Consider the following 17,697-nt stretch of genomic DNA (forward strand, 5'->3'; position numbering starts at 1 on the left):
CCAGGGTACTGATAATATCTTCAGCCCTGCTTAAATTTTTGCTTTAGTGCTCTACAAAACAATTTCTTGTAGATGCTTTATTTATCCAAGTGGACTGTACCGTCTTCCAAGAATAGAGCTTTTCATTTAAGAAAACAAAGAAAATAGGAGTAGGTTGGGGGAGGAGGAAAAGAAAAAAAAAAAAGACAAAAAAGAGAGCTTTCTTCTACTCTGTGCCACTCAAAAGTCCCAGAAGGTCTTTCTGATGAGAAACTTAAAAGCATCATTTCATGATCACCATGTCTTGAAAGTACACATAGCTTTCTGTACTTCCAGTATAACTGAAAATAAAGCAGCAAACTGCACCTAGCGAGACCCAGTTATCTACACCTGAACCTACTGTCAGATCAAAACATGTTCTAGCAATGCTTTACATGGGACACATAACCCTTAGGCACTGATGCTAAATCACTTTATAACAAACTGTAACATGAAAACAGAGAAAAAAATTGGAAACTACAAGTCCTTTGAAGGAGTAAGGGAAGTCTTCTGGTTTGTTTCTAAACAAATGCATACACAGTTGTGTTATTAAAGAATACATCTGACACCATAATTAACAAAATTATCCACAGGGGCTTTAAAAAAAAAGACAACAGATTGCAAGATGATCTGGATACACAACAGGGAAAAAAAAAAAAAACATACGAGAAAAAACATTTCAGAGGAACTTTCTGTACATAAGACACAATTACCAGCTTTTGTCCTAAATGTAATTTCATAAAAGTTTTCCCCTACATTCTCCGAGGATTGTATCCTGTTCACTTTGCAGAACTTACTACATTGATAAAAGGTATTATAATAAGCTTGTCTGCCAACTACTGTACAGCAGGGCGAGGACTTGCTTATCTATGCAGAGCCAAACTATGCTGGAACTGTTATAGAATCTGCCACCCAGTGAGACAAAGTTTTTCTATAGTTGCAACGCCTGTTGCAGACTTCGTTTTGCATAATTCAGTCTGAATTCAATTTTCATTTTGTGCAATTCAAATAAATATGTAATTCAATTTAATACCATAAATTTCTGAATAAATGAAATACGTGTTGGTCTTACAACTCCACTGCTGAAATCTCCTTGGGATGATTTTCTCTTGTACAAAAATTGTTACAATTGTTTCAAATTGTACCTTTATGTATTTTGGTCTAATAACATCAATTCTAATTGCATGTATTATATATATATATAAAATATATGCAATATATATATATGCAATATATATTGCATATATAATATATATATATAATATGCATATATTTCATAATATGCACATCAAGCATATATGAAAAACCACTTCAGAGAAGACTTGGCAGGGATTATGCATCACACATATATAAAATCTATTATTTTTATTTAAAAAAAAATTATTTCCCTAATAATTATCCTAATGATCCCTATTTTAACTTCTTACAAGTCATGAAAATGAGGTTTAAGACTGAAAGCTATAATGCTATTTACTGTGACCTAGCTTTTGTCTTACTACTGCTTAAAGCACAACTCAATTTCTAATTGGGAGGTAACCAGACACAGTGAAGTGGGGCAGAAAAGCTGTACCTGTATGGTGTCAAACAAATGATGTACGGGTATTTATTTTGATTCTGCAACAGCCATTTATAACTCTCCTAAATTACAAGTTACACATGGGCTTCTGGAGTAATATTTTCTACCTGGAAAAATACTTAAATGGTTAGAATCAAACATAAAGCTACATACCAGGGGCTGCTTTCCCTACTGCATATGCTAGTTGTTAGAGATATATATGTGTGTGTGTGTGTGTGTATATATATATATTTTTTTTTAAATAAAGTTTAATTTCTTTGTCATCATGTTCTCTTCCTGGATAACTCTAAAGTCACCAAACTACACTCATAACAGCAATCTGTTTCCTGTGGGAATGACTGTGTAGTTCCAAACTTAAATAAAGGATCCTGTAGGAAAACAGGTGGTATGGGATGGGCAAAGCACTTACGTAAATTACACAGTAACAGCAGAAGATACCTGCATCAATTTTCTGGCCTCTCATATACAAGTTTTTCTAGAGAGACCTGAAAATGACATTACCTTGATTTCTTGAGGCAACGTCAGCCAGCGCAAGCCTGGGAGATTGTCTAGGAATAATGCACTGCAGGTATCATAGTGTTGAGCACTGGGGCTGGCATTTGACTTGAGTCTTGCAGGCTGAAGCGCACGCTGGAAGAACAGGTTGAAAAAATGATCCAGGCGAGAAACATTTTCCACCTGGCAAAAAGCACTGAACAAACATGAACTCCGAGTTAGAATAACATCGAGAAACTTGCCGCTTGTTTATATAACCCTCTGTATTACAGAAGTCTCTTTACAGCATGATACTACATTTGGATTTTTTTTTTTTTTAACATTCATTTTAAACATGAAAAAACCCACTAGGCTAATATCCAGGCAGTACCTACAAACAAAGAAAAAACTAAAGCAGTATAGTATGATAGTAGATGTCTTAGAGCAACTTAAGATGAGACAATGATCAGCTTCATCCTTCTAGAAATTAAGATTATTCTTTTTCTTTCTCTGTGGCATACACACTTTAACCCTGAACTGAATGCAAGCATATGAATAGCCTACCTTGGCAATTTTATTTAGGTTACAGTCAGACTGAAAATTTTCTGGGTGATTTCCAAATGCAGAGAAGGAAAGTCACTCTGCCAAATAAAGTTGAGAAATCTGGAGTGTTTACTGTATTAAAAATATAACACTGATTCATATGTACCTTTTACAGACAATGCTTTAGCACAAAGGATAACATTTGCAGAGTGCTGCTGACATCCACAGTGACTTAGATTACGTGAATGATTTAACCTAATCAAGGACAAAACTTTCTGAAGTAACAAAGACTGTTTAAAGAGTCTTACGAGCGTTAAGACTGAAACAAAAAGGCACAAAGAACAGAATTCTGTTTTTTGTGCAAGTGTAAAGGAACATGCAAAGAAATTCCATGTAAACATTAAAATTAATGCTACTAGCTGTCTTTTTCAGTGAGCATCAATGAAAAATTAGTGACTGAAAAGAAAACAGTTTTGAAAGAACCCACCTGTCTAAAGAACTGTACATAAATTTCAAGGTCCTGACAACATCGTCAATCATGTTCCTCAACTGAGAAAGTGGCACACTAAAAAATAAAAATCCAAACGTACAGCTATGTTTATAACATCTTTACTATGAATAAGCATAGGCATCTTCTGAAGAGCTCTATTCTTAACAAGTGATACAGTGCAAACAAAAATTTCTTCGTTGGACTGTATGAGAGATTTCCTTTGAGTGACTTGCCCATGATGACAGAGACAGTGGTAAAGCTGGGGGGGTGGCTGGGTTGGGGAAGTCCTCCTACAACACATAAATACGTAATATTACTGCTGTTATTCCGCAGTCTCTAGCTGGGACTTGACTTTACCAAACACTGAAGATTACTGTTTTCTAGCCTACATGTATTTCTGAGATCTAACGAGACCTTATTCCCTTTAAAGGAAATGAAAAAGAAACTGTAACAATGGATGTACAAAAGATGCAAAGTCAATCAAGAAGGTAGAATCACAGGTATAGAAACTAGTTATAGTAAAAAGAGTACATTGCAAGCCCTCCCTTTCTTGCTTTTTTGATATGAGTACAATCTGAGGACATGTAATAGGAAACAAAATAAAATTAAAAGGAAAACAAAGCATTTTATTTGAAACTCACTTTTCTTCAGGAAGGCCAATTACAAGCAGCTTGTCAGACTCTTTCCAGTAAACAACTTGAACCAGTTTTCCGCATAAGAAAAGGGAGGAACTAGAAAAATTAAACAAGCAGTACTTCTGTTAAAACTATGATGTTATAGAAGACCGCCATTATAAGCCAGAATGATTTATATGTATTTTAAATGCAAAGTCTTATGTATAATCACTAGGTAATTATATTAATTATTACGGAACTCAAAGACTCTCTGATTTCTATTCCAAACAGATCATGCCAGTAGTAACAACGTTTTCAAGTATACAAACTTAAAGGATGAACAACTACTACTGAAGTGCCACAGTCATCTTCTGAATGATTCAGATGCTCTTTAAAGGTCTTCCTGCCTAGCTTTTAACACAATCAACTTAGAAAATGAGTGCCATTTCAGATCAGTGAGGTAACCGGAGGTACTAATGAAGGTTCTGAACATAGTAGTCACTCACAAAATCATTTAAAAAGACTACACACATGTTTTGAAAACGAGCCCAAGAGGTTTTTTGAACATATTATCTGAGTGATAAACATAAGCTTGAACTCTCATGCTATCTCCTTGTATAGAAAATTACTCTACGAAGCTCAGCAGTCCCAGAAAGACAGAGAACTTTCATTTGAACCATAGAGTGGATTAGAACATAAAACAGAATTAGACCCAATGTTCTAATTAGCAGTAAACCATATGTTACGCACCAGATCATCAGATTAAATGTAGCGGTTGCTGCTAAAACCAAGGTCTGTAAATACCTTGAATGCTAAATTTATAGCAAACCCCCACCTTTCTTACTATCATGTTAGAAATTTTAAACAAGATAACACTGCTGCAAAGTGAAACAGGGTAACTTTAGTTTAAGCTTGAAGGATTCAAGAATTTAATTTTTAGGATATGGCTCCATGATTAACTTGCTTCACTGATTCACCCATACTGTAAAATTGATGGTACTGGATAAAACATTAGTGTCATTTCATTAGTTAAGAAATACCTTAGTATTTCCGCAGGTCACCAGAAAATTTTTATCCTTCATGTAACCAAAAGTGCTTTCCAAAGAAAACAAGTTATATATTTATAATGCAATTAACTACAGAGAAATAAACATCCCCATCCCAAAAGATACACAATACATGTGCAGACACAATAATCATAATTTACTCTTCTGACAGAAGAAGCTTCATAGGAGAGCTGGGGATTATCTATCATATTTTTTGAAGAGATGAGACAGTCCACAGGGACCAGCAGAAGTGCTTTTATATTTTTAGAACTCAAAAATGGGAAATGGGCAACCTTAACAGGAAAGGTGGATCTATGTTATCATGGATTTCTGTATGGTTTTTCTGATGATACCGTAGGTATAGATCATCAAACAATGGATTGATTTGTCTTTTGGATGTGTTTGAAAATCTGGACATGTCCAAAAATGTTTCTATATGGGAGAATTGCCATTAATAATGCATAAGCCTTTAAGAGGACTTAACATACCTCAGTGCTAATTAATGTGGCATTGCATTAAAATACTGGTATATGCAGAAGATCAAAAGCCTGTGTTTGATACCTGCTGCTAAAGGAGTCAATCCTCATTCCTATTGATCACTAAATCAGTAACATGACTTTTAGTAACTTATTAACTAGAAAGTTACAAGCATGGTTAAAGCACAGTGTTAAAACTTCTTACTCAAAATAGCAGGATACCAACAAGTCTGAGAAAAAAAAATAAAAGGCCCAAATGTAAACAAGAGTAAGTTAACCAGTATTAATTTTCTGGTAGGCAAAAATACTCAAAAGCACTTCAAGAACTCCTTTTAAGGAAAAATTTATCAGTGGAAACGCCAACTTTAATATATTAAACAGGCTTTTTGCCTTTTGAGGAATTCCTTATTATTGCCAATGCTGTTCACTGCTGCACTACTGCTTGCACTCTGTATTCTTGGGCTTGAAATCCCACTTAGATTTGGCTTTTTTATACCCATCCAGGTCTTGTGTCTGACGCACAAGGCACTGATTTGCGGAAGAGAATCTTGCCTGAGACCCCCAAGAGATGTAAACTCATATACTGATTCTCAATGGGAAGAAGAGTGAAACTGAAAAGTGGTACCTGCTATCTCACTTCTAATTATTCCGTCAGAAAATCATCTACCTTTAAATATTCCATAATCTCTTGACATATCTCCACCACCCCTACGCTGCTCCGAAAACTCAGGAATCATTTTTATTAGACTTCTTACCAGAGTGCTGGTCTGTGGTCTTTTGGGTGTTGCAAGTTGAATGTGAAATAAAATGAATTTAAAAGTAGCAGGCACTCATGAATTTAACTGAATTACATTTTCTCTTCTTAATTTTTTTTAAAAATTTGATTGAAGCTGTTGTAGAATTTCCAGTCTGCCATAGTACAGTGCCACAGAATCCCAGTTTAGATAAGGACGTTTTAAGAGATCTAAGAAGGGCTCTAAAAACAATTTCACCAAACTAAAAATCCTAGTCACTGCCACCCATGACAAAGAAATTCCCCCAAATCAACGTACATCCAGGCCGAGCAGTCCAACTTCAGGCATGCTGTTCTAGTTAAACATTACTGCCTAACAGGTAGAGTCACTCTTGTTTTGTCTAGAACTTGATGCATGACCCATGTGTGTTTTTCTGTACACATATGTATAAAATAATAAAAGTAGTAATACATTACATTTCAAATACTTTTACCTGATAATCTGGGTACCAGTAACACTTTCCAGTATGTCAGATAGCGTGAGAAATATTCCTCTCACACTTTTCAGTTTTTGGGATGCTTCTGATATGGGGTACTGATAAAGAATTTCTTGCTGTGAAGAAAGTTAGCTGTTAGTTAAGCAAAGCAAAACCAAAAACAAAAATCACAAAAAAAATCCCCAGAGAAAACAAGATAACAAATTTTTTTCCTGGCATCAATTTTTTTAAAAAACATGAAAGCTTTTATCATATACTTTCACATGGTATCAAAACAAGCAGTGGTCTGCACGGGCATACTGGAAAGTTCCAAAATACACATGAATGTTTCTGACAGTTTTAACTTTTCTATTTTATGAAAAGTAGGACTTATTTAGAATCATTATTATATAGAGAAACATAAAATGACAAACAGTACGGCCACTGCATTTTACAGCTTAAAGTACACTGTTAACAAATCTGATTCCAAGAGATAGCTAATATTTGTATGGTGCTTTCAATATTTAAATTGTTATTTAAATCATCATCAAACATACAGCTCTTTAAAACCAAGAATACGAATACAAAAACTCCATTCTCTCTATATAACCCTACCTAATTGCTTTACATGTGTAGCACAAAATATAACTGAGGTATATATTCAAACAACATATACACCATTAAGAATTTTATCACCAAACCTCTGACCATCTGTTTCAGCATACTCTTAAAGAAGTAATCTTGAAATATTTGTGACAATTATTTTTTTTCTAACCAGTTCTTTAAAATACATTTATGTAAGCATTTTCAAAAATTCTGTATTAATCATTTCAGCAACCATACAGTAATAAGCAAACATATGATTCCCCCACATTTATTGCCTTCTAACAAATCATGATGGGCCAGAAATAATGCACATATTAGGCATATCCAATGCAAAGAGTATAGTAAATTATCTTTCTACACAAACAAAAGAAACACAGACATGAATAACTTTCCTATTTATGTCACTAAGCACATCCAGCCAGTGCCAATACCCGTTAGAAAATTTCCCTTCATCAAGATTAAAAGAATGTAAAGTTTCATTACAGAAGGACCTGGCAAACTCTTCATTCTTATCCAATTTAATTAGCTCTATTTTCAAATACTCATTAGTGACAAGGATTTTTTTCTTGAATCAATCCCTCAGCTGGAAAAAACCCTGCCATTTTCTAATTACAGCACTACAAAAGGCTAGAAAGAGCCTTTTTTTCTCCTCACTATGAACTGGGGCCTTTACACAAAATTCATTTGAGAATTATCTGTACGCTTTCCCAGGGCAAGAAAAGACAACTGTAACAAAAGGTCATAGCTGTATCACATATATATTAATGAGTTAGCAAGGTTCAGCACATACCACCATACAAGATTAGCTGTCTTCAAAGCAAGGCGAAAGTTCATAGGCCAATGACAATGGAATTAATAAATGAGAAGTAGCTCATTTCTTAAAAAGTGTAAACCCTCCCTCAACCCAAAAAACCCAAACCTAGACAGACTATCTAAACGAATGGCTTATCAAACAGCTTCCCTTTTTTATTTTTATTTTAGTTGTTTCTCAAACTGAGCCTAAATAACATTTTAAAAAAGATAGTACTGCAGTCTTGACAACATTAGAAATGGCTAAAATAAATTGTGTCAAAATGATGCCGACCAGCTAAAAACCTATAATCTTCAAACACAGTGCACTGACAGTACAGGCTTTAAGTTGCATCTTACATAAGATTAAAAGAGAAACAGTAGATGAAAGACAACTATGAATTCTTAAAGATTTATTCAGAAATTATAAAAAACAGGGAGAAACGCTACAGGAAGTACAAGTCAGTGTCTGTATGAACCAAGCCATCTTAACAGTTACTCAGTAAAACCTACTTTGCAAGTATGCTAAACACATGCTTCCAGTAATGCTATCGTGTAGGAAGAATATGAACATTATTCCTTTTAAGGCATGGTATCACCAAAATCAGTTCAAACACATAAAGATGTTATGGTTGTATGCTGGTACAAATAACCTATGTTATCATTGTGATACCTACCTTGAACTAAAACATAAAGACAAGATCAACCTTACTCACTGAAACCATTATTGTATGGGACACTCCCCACATGCACGCATGCATCCTAAATGACTTCTAATACTACTTTCCTTTATAGTTGAGCAGATAGCGCTTACAAGTCTCAGAGCTCATTAATTCTATTTTTGGGTGCCAAAAGCTCACAAGTGGAAGAATTAGTTACTAGTTCTAGTTGCCACTGTTCACATGGATGTGATCTGCATACCATGCCTCCTTTGGATATGGGTAAAGAAGCTTAGTAAAGGATCATTATGTTTTTATTGTGCAATATGGCACAGGTGTATAACAACTTCACTGCTAATTTGAAGTACTACTGTAAACTAAATCTGGAACAGTACATCTACAGGATACATGTCGCTTACTGTCCACCAAATGAAATTAAAGACAAATGCCTTGAAGAAGGCAGCATTCTTTTGTTAGGAAATATTATAAAGCGGTTGATTACACCAGCAAAGCATCTCTCAACATTAGAGACTATTTGGGGCTGCGTAACTGCCAAGACTTCTCAGGAAACAATTCTTCCATGGTATGAAGGGAGAACAAGTGCATTACAATCCCTCTTTTACATCTGCTCAACGTTCAGGGTTAATCCTGTTTCTTGGGAGAGTGTAAAGAAATAATGAGGCAAGAAAGCAGTACTCCATTTACTCTGAAGTGCAGGAATTGCAATCAGACATTTGCATATCTATTCACCTACCAACAGAGGAGCCAGAGGCCCTGAAATATTTTTTTTTTTTTTAATATTTCATAAAGTTTATGTGACCAAGAAAACACTGGTCTTTAAATCTACAGCAATTGTCCATAGCTGTTCTATCCACATAACATAGCAGTCTTGGACTACAAACTTAGAATTGAAGAAAAAAAGAACTCTTCGCAAAATGTAAGTGAACTTTGATAAAGCATCTTAAGTTTATTTTATTCACAGTTAAATGAGCTCTCTTCATTTTTATTATAGGGAAATACCAAAGCAGAAAAATACTGCAGTATCGTATGTTTTAATGGAAGCAGTCTCCGGGTAGGAAAAAGAGCACAGAATGACCTTACTTAGTTGCAACGCTATAAAAAAAAATAAAAAGTAATAATTATAAGAGACACTTGTATGAACTAATTTCTGCTGAAGGTACCTCCCATGAAAAAATGTAGTCTCTTAAACAGGATTGTAAAGAACTGCAAACCAAAGCTTAGAGTTAGTATCTTGCTGTAATAGGCAATGAAGCATACATTACCTTAAAAATACTAGTTAAAAGCATGATTTATATTGCAAAGTCAAGTACTCCAGAGTTATGAAGTACTGGATTTATGGTTGCCTAATAAGCCTTATTTATACACACTCATCTGTCCATCTTGTCCTCTGCACATGACAGGCACCTTTCAGAAAAAAACGTAATACTTAAGACAATGTCATGCTGCGTACGTACAAAAGAGCTGAATTAAAGTTTCACAAGTAGCCATAAATCTGTCATTTCCTAGCTTTCAACCACCTGACTCTGCAAAGTGCACAACATTTTTTACATGCTATTATGACACCATGTAATTTTCTAGTGTTCTCCCCCCCAGCCCTGTCTCTAGAAAATAAAATTAAACTCCATTATGCGTAGTTGTAACACTTTTTCTCTGTTACACATCAGCAACAGAGCAATACAGACTTCTATCAGTTGAAAAATAGTATCAAAAAAATAAAGCTATCTCAGAGAAGGGATGGAGCACTGACTGGATCTAAGGATTAATTCCAAGGGAGAGAAAGCAAAATTTCTTTCTTCTGCTCCCCACTCCATCACTGTCCCGCCATCCCAGTCCCTGGGGACTGGCAAAACTTGTGCTTCATTTGATGTCTCCACATCACAGATAATACAAGATCACTTGGGCGCTATGCTAAATCTAAGGAGAATTTACAGAAGGGGAGAAGAGTCTTTTTCCAAATGTCTGTTCCTAAAAAGTCCACTTTGTCCATTTGTCATTTTCAGATCGGGCAAGAGGCCAAACTCAGCCCTCCACACTGTTCTGTGTCCCTGCATTGGGAGCAGAGTATTTGTAGCTATGGCTACATCATGAACAACATCTACACAAACTTACAATGCGTTATATGTACACTGGCAAAATTTTTATGAAGAACACAAAAAGGGAAGAGATGTGAAAGGAAGCTTTACAGGACAAAGGAAAAAAAAGTACTTCAGTAGCTCAAAAATGTTGCCCAAGCAAGAATCAACAGCTGATTGCAAACAGCAGACATGCAAGAGTCCTCTAAGAAAAGGCACGTTAGCATTTCAAAACAGGAGGAGCTAGACAGATTATGTATGTGGACTGCCAACAGCTCCTGCTGGGGAAACTTTTTTTGACTAGGCAGATTTCATAGTTTGAGAGGCGTATTGAAAACATCACAGTGAGCATCTGAGAGACAATAACGAACTTCTGAATTTATCTCTGCTTTGCCTGTTAACACCTCTAGCCTGCTCTTTATGTAAAGACATTCAGCAGCGCTGAAGTGATTTCAAGTCCAATTAGAGCTTGTCATCAGTGATGCTAGTTTTTCTCCCCTGGAATTTCAGGCCTTATTTCTGTCAAAATGGACATTTTACAGACTATTCACCACTCAAAATGGTTAGCAAGATTTTTTTTTTAACATCAAAAGGCACAGCAGTTGCTGTTGTCAGTTGCTACCTTTCATCTTCAGTTTTTAGTTAGCCACATACCTCATCCTTAGATGTTTCAGAGTCCAGTTTCAGTGTGAGGAACATAACGACATGAGGCACGTCTTGTATAGCCTGAAGGTCCGTACTATCTTCTCCCCACAAGAGCCGAACCAGGTTGTTCATACTTGACTGTGCCCGTTTATACCTTTGCTGAGAAGTTCCTTCAGGCTCAAATATTGATGTTTCGAATGTAAGTTTAACCTATTAAGATATTAATTATTGTGAAAATGAGGCTGTACTTACAATTACGTTCTAGTATTAGATGAAATAAATGCAGTTTGAGCCCTTTAAGAGATAAAGTTTTCTTAGCTTTACTGACAAAGATGTAAGCTTTCAAAAAAATTCCTGCTGTTTCAAGAAAAGCAATTACATATTCAGCATTACATAACCATCTATTAAGGACAAAGCCAGCTATTACATGCTCTATGAACCATGTGAGTAAGCATGTGGGTTGGTGTGTTTTCATACTTAATTCTTAGGGTTTTGAGAATGGAAAAATATACTTACTGCTCTGCGTTTGTTTGAACGCAAAACCTATTATCACACTTTTGAAACACACACAATATTTGACTTCTTTCAAAATGTCAGCACTCTCCTAAGTATATACCCTCAAGGCTTTTTCATGAGCATTTCTTTGTTTTCTCGAGCACACTGACAGGTACATTTGCACAGGAAAATCAATTTACATTAGACTGCAAAAGTCTTAATTTGTAACACTCAGTAACAATTCTTCTTTCAATTTGCCAATGTTAACTTTTTTTTTAAATGGTAAAGTCAGCAAATAAGAGTTTTGTTGCCATATTTAACAATTGTACACAACTAGCAGGAAACGTAAAAATTGTTTACATCACTTGCTGCATTATGTCTTCAGAAGAAAAAAAATAATCAAAGCACTAACAGAGCATTCTCTCTTAAAAATAACTTAAAGTTTAGATGATTAAGCTTACTTTGTCAAAAAGTTACATGAGGTTTACTGTTCTTTATTTCCCAAATAAAGTAAAAAACCAGGAGTTTTAGAAAAAACACGTATTTCCTGGCTTACAAGCAACACAAAATCCAAACTTCGTGTGGAAATATGTTTCACAATTTGCTTTACAGACCTCCTTTTTATGAGCACTGCCTTACAAAAATTATATTAGTTGTTCCAGTAGTCATGAAATGAAAGAGTAATTTTTTTTTTTTTGTGAATAAACACTTCATCCTAAGTATGAAAGAAGGATATGTGAGAAATACCTAGCTCTTGACAGAGCATAAAATTCTAATTTCCAAGGAGAATAAATTATTTTCTTGGATGATACCTTAGTTTTCATTATTGTTCGAAGTGACTGAAAATATATCTATTCAGACTAAGCAGGCACACTCTCAGTTCCCTCTTTAATGTTTTTACTCCAGATTGTTTGTCTGCCTTAAAATACCCTTAACATGCCCACTGACTGGGAAGTTCTAAACATAATACATCACACCAAATCCTGCTTCTCTTTCAAGTCAGTGACAGTTTAGCCAATGATTGATGCAACAAAAAAGGTTTATATTTTCCCAGTTGCAATAAATTTGAAAAGCCCAAGCAGATGTAATTTATACATTTAAATATAGATAATTTGTTTCTAATTGTGTATGTGTATACACATACTTAGAGAGGAATGCCAGCAAGAAATAATGATGCTTTAAAACACCCACTGTCTGCCAAACTAGATCAGAGAGAAATGCCATCATCAGTTCTTCCAGCTACAACATTTATGTCACTGGCTGCGTTCCTCCCAATTCCACTCTACTCCCTCCCGACACTTCTCATTAATCTTTTCCTCTCCTACTTTGGCTGCTATCAGCTTTTTTCTCTTCTCTGTTCCCATTCTCTGGAACAGCACTGCATTCAATCCTGCTCTCCTGCCACATGCTACCACTTTCTTTTCTGACAGTAACTCATCGCTCGCTCTCTCCTCATCATTTCAGTTTCAATTCATTACACTGCATATTAACAGGACTCAAGGAGCAAAAACATCCAGCTAAGAAGCAGCGGCTCCTTAGGACCCAGCAAGTTGATCATTCACAGGTTTATAGATGTATGTTTTCTCCTCTGGCATTCTGTGACTCGGTTCTCTTTCTTTGTCACGCCATCTGCATGTATTTCAGAGGATTTTCCTCATACCCTGTTTAACTTCTTGCAGATTTCCTCAAGGCTCAATAGTTACTTCTCTTAACTTCTACTACATCTTGTCTGTGGACACTTACTCATGACACTCAGGCTACAGTCTCTACACTAACGACGCACAGATGTAATTCTTGCTGCAGTCTATCTTTTAGTCTCTCAATTTAAAAAAACCCAAACTCAGTCTGTCTTGTCATAAGAGACACAACCATATGGCCCTCCAAGCAAGAGCTCAAAACAAATTGGGCCAAACAGAACTTTAACTCTCCCTCATCCTGTAGGCATCCATGCTGCTTCCCACACCACTGTGGGCAATACCACACCGCTCAGATGTGAAGTCACTGTATTTTGAGAAAGATCTCTCTCCACAATTTGACTGTGAGTTCCTTTCCAAATCTTCTTCAGTCTATCTAACAGCTTGAAACATGACATTTTCTGTTCCTCTCTACTTTTGTCCACGTTCTAATCTATTTCCTGCCTTTAAAAAAAAATTACCATGAAAAAGACCATCTAGGCTGGAAAATGCTGTAATAGAAAATGACCAAGAGACTACATTTCTACATACCCTAAAAAACTATTATTTTTTTTTGTGAAGGAGAAATGAATCTTCGTCCTGCGCAGTGCACAGGATCTGATTAAATATGTGACTACTGGAGTACCCTTTTGTAAATACTGACTATGAAATCTTTCACAACTTTACTCCATTCCTCCTAAAGAAACTCAGTTCAATGCACAACAGAAAAGGAAATGAAATGAAGAATGGGAAAAGCACAGAAAATATTAGTATCCCACTCTATAAGTATATAGCATGCACACATTCTCAATACTTAGAACAGTTCTCAAAAAGAATTTAATCAAACTGCAAGAAGGCACTGATGAAGGTGACAGCAACAGCAAACTCTGAGGTACATAGATGGGCTTTTTTCCACTTAGGAAAGATGTGACAAACGTGGAACGTGACAGAGCTCTCCAAAGTCATGGAATGATACGAAGAACAAGAGATGGACAGTTAACTACGCCTCATAACACAGGAACCTGGGGGTATGAAATGCACTTAATTAGATGGCAGTTTGAAAACCAACAAAAATGAACGCAATACAAATCAGTTATGTAAATCACTGCTACAGGATGCTGTGGAGGTCAAAGGATTTTAAGAACTAGATTAAAAAAGGGGAAGGTACAAACCTGTAAGTGATCCAACAAGTCCCTAACTATTGACTGCTGGAAGCTGGAAAAGTATGATGGGCAGGTCACTCTGTATTTAATTTGTTTCTTAAATACTCTTTACTTAAACATTTGTCAGTGTAAGAAACAGAAAATGTAGCCGTTATACCGTTGGTCTGACCCAGAAAGGCATGCTTTCTGTTTATCTGCAAGAAAGCTGTATGTCTTAGAATATGGATTTTATTACAGACAGAGCTGGTGGCATTGCCTGCCATTTCCTGTTGTAAGTCTCTGTTTTCCATGTGCTTATGGTTTGCACAACTGTAACTCAAAATTTCAGGCTGAAATTCCCGACTCTGGATGTCTGCCGCAGGCTGAATATTTTTAGAAAGTTTCGGGTAAAATGATTCTGAAACTTCCGAGTATCAGGGTAAGGGAAAGTATATTCTTTTAGCATATCTTCCCCTTCCTATTCTGTTTTCTCTGTCTTGTGGTGGTAGGAAACAGCAGCTATTTTGATTACAGAAATGTAAAATTGTATAGACTGCAGAATATAACTTTATCATACTATCTCAAGCATTGATTGAGGGGTATGCTTTGTCCTGTCACATGCAGTGACTGCTATAGAACTTCTAAACAGGGTACCCAATGCTTTAATCAGAATTGGGACTTTATCTTACTAGGTGACATGCAAGCACCCAAACAGAAACGGTTCTGCCATTAAAAAAAAAAAGACTGATGTAGCATTTGGACTTCTATTGCTCAATAAATACACTAAACTAATCCTTACATGCCTAGAAGCTAGTTTGCCTAAACTGAGGTAAGGAAAACAAGATTCTGGAAATGTAATAATGACAGATGTTATGCCACATGCTGCAATTGAGAGAATCTAGGTAATTAGTTTTTGAAATTACTTCCAGTAATTTTTAACACTGAACCCAGAAGAACAGTGACTTTGCTTGTGTAAATAACTTATAACTACGGTAAAACAGCTTTAAACTGCATCTTTTTTGATAATTTGCAACGTATGATGAATGAGAATACATTAACAATTTTGCTTGTGTAACAGCTGTCTTTATTACTAAATCTCAGAAACAACAACCCTCCATTTCTTCAGCAGCATGAATACAGTGTTCTACACTGCAAAAATCCCCAGAACTCTGTATTTAAATTCTCCACTGGTCTATTTCAGCAATCACTCTTCTGGCTTGACTCAAGCTGCACAGTAAAAAAGGAATAATTGCACTTTAATAAAAGGTTTTGGAAAGCCAACATGACAAACAGTTATACATTTCAAGTAATCGCTGTCTACTTGACAGATTTACTGACAATGTAAACGTTAATGTTGCATTAAAACTAACTACTATCTAAAGGGTTGCACTGCATTTTAGCAACAAGTAATATGTATACTCTAATCTAGCAAGGATACAATTAAATAAACTATATAATCTCTGCTTTTTGAATCATTCTGTATTTAATAGCAGTTACAGCATCTCCATATTTGGTCAAAGACAAGCAAGACAAAGTTTTTCTACCACAGAGCTCTGCCGATACCTGACCACAACTCTGGTAGCTGAGGCAAGCTTCATACTGTCAAATATCTTGGAAAGCTTCCTAAACTGACATACTAGTACTCAATCTTACTGCAGTTGCAGATGTAGTTCTACAGGCACTTACATTACTTAAGTTGCGAACAGAAGCATGTTTAACAAAAACTAAAATTTCCACTTCTTTTTATCTCTGGACAGTAAAACATTTCTATTATTATCACCTCATATATTCTACCTGAGTAAAAACTACCAAGAGGTTACAGACATACTGTAAGAGACACTATAATTTTTAACCTGTTCCATCTCATATCTGTAAGTTGCAACTTTTACCTTGTCTTCCTGTCCACCAGGAAATGGATTTAAGCAGAATAACTCAAAATAGTTAATTTTATGCTACTAACAGCCTAGGTAATTAATACTCTCCTGGTTTAATTCTGAAATAGCTATGTCATTCTTTATTAGTTATTTAATTCTTCATTATAGCTCCAAAATTATTATTCAGCTAGAAGAGAAGATATATGCAGTAGGTTTGGGGAGAAGAAACATTATTCATCAGGTCAGTTTTTGGGGTTTTTTTTTCTATCAATTTTTCTTACTGACTTCTATCAATCTTCATCACTGTTCAGTTTTGAAAGATCTTAAAAGTATTTAATCTAAAAGCTCTTAAATACTCAAGAATTTGTTTTTCTATTTAAATATGAAAGCGGTATCAATTTCTCCATTTGAATGCTCTTAAATATCTTTAATAGCACTACTTGTTAATTCAGGCTTCTTTTTACTCTCTTGTGGTTTGTAAGTCTCTCTCATATTGATGAAGAGATAATTATTTTATTTAGGTATTTCCATAGCAATTATTACTGTTTTAAGAACAGTAATTGACAAAAAAGACACTACTATTCTGTGGCTGACATTTGTTTTTAAGCTAGACATCAATATCTTGCTTCACACATGCTACTGCCAGATTGCACGTCTCCAGCCCTATTACCCACCAGGAGCAAGGCATCACATTACATACCTTGTCCTTCATTTGTTGAGATCAGTGTTCAAAATAACAACTCTCAAAGCAACCATGCTTGCCATCTTTGCCCATAACTACAACTATCGCTGGTTAAAAGTTTGTGCAGGTCTCAAAGGAGTTACTTCCCTGTATTCAACAAGAAGTAATTAATTTTGATGCAAGTGGTAATATAATAAAGAAGTTGTTTTCTGAGCAGGAAAAGTAGCAAAACTTGATTTTTCATATATGTATGTACAAGTTCTCATAAGGAAACATGAATACTCAGAATTCTGCAAGCGTAGAATACCTTGATTCTCACACTGGGCAAAAAAAAATCAGGTGTTATGGTTAGTCTAAACCTACAAGTATGCTGCTACCGCTTGCACAATGCTGCATGTGCTTTCTGACTCTGGCTGATGACAAACAGAACATGTAACAGCTGGACTGTGCCTAGTGTCCCTTAGGACATTGCCTTGAGTCATTTACTTGCACCTATGTATTTTCACAAAACTTACCAGAATTATACTCTGAAATTTCTACTCTAAGTTTGACTGAAGTCAACCAACGTCTTCAAAAAGTAGATGAGGAAGTTC

At 35.5% G+C, this 17,697-nt stretch overlaps 1 protein-coding gene across 3 annotated transcripts in view; it reads right to left on the minus strand.

Annotated features, from left to right (window-relative positions):
* Positions 1 to 17,697, minus strand: part of INTU (inturned planar cell polarity protein) — a 56,245-nt gene that overhangs the window by 15,428 nt on the left and 23,120 nt on the right. For all 3 annotated transcript variants that reach the window (XM_076337254.1, XM_076337253.1, XM_076337255.1), the window contains exons 4-8: positions 11,248 to 11,448; positions 6,465 to 6,583; positions 3,743 to 3,832; positions 3,099 to 3,176; positions 2,096 to 2,285 (exon numbers count right to left, since the gene is read on the minus strand). In XM_076337254.1, coding sequence (XP_076193369.1) covers positions 2,096 to 2,285; positions 3,099 to 3,176; positions 3,743 to 3,832; positions 6,465 to 6,583; positions 11,248 to 11,448 — 678 coding nt within the window. The remainder of the gene's footprint in view (positions 1 to 2,095; positions 2,286 to 3,098; positions 3,177 to 3,742; positions 3,833 to 6,464; positions 6,584 to 11,247; positions 11,449 to 17,697) is intronic.

The sequence above is a fragment of the Aptenodytes patagonicus genome, chromosome 4 (genome assembly GCF_965638725.1).
Source record: "Aptenodytes patagonicus chromosome 4, bAptPat1.pri.cur, whole genome shotgun sequence".
NCBI classification, from domain to species: Eukaryota; Metazoa; Chordata; class Aves; order Sphenisciformes; family Spheniscidae; genus Aptenodytes; species Aptenodytes patagonicus.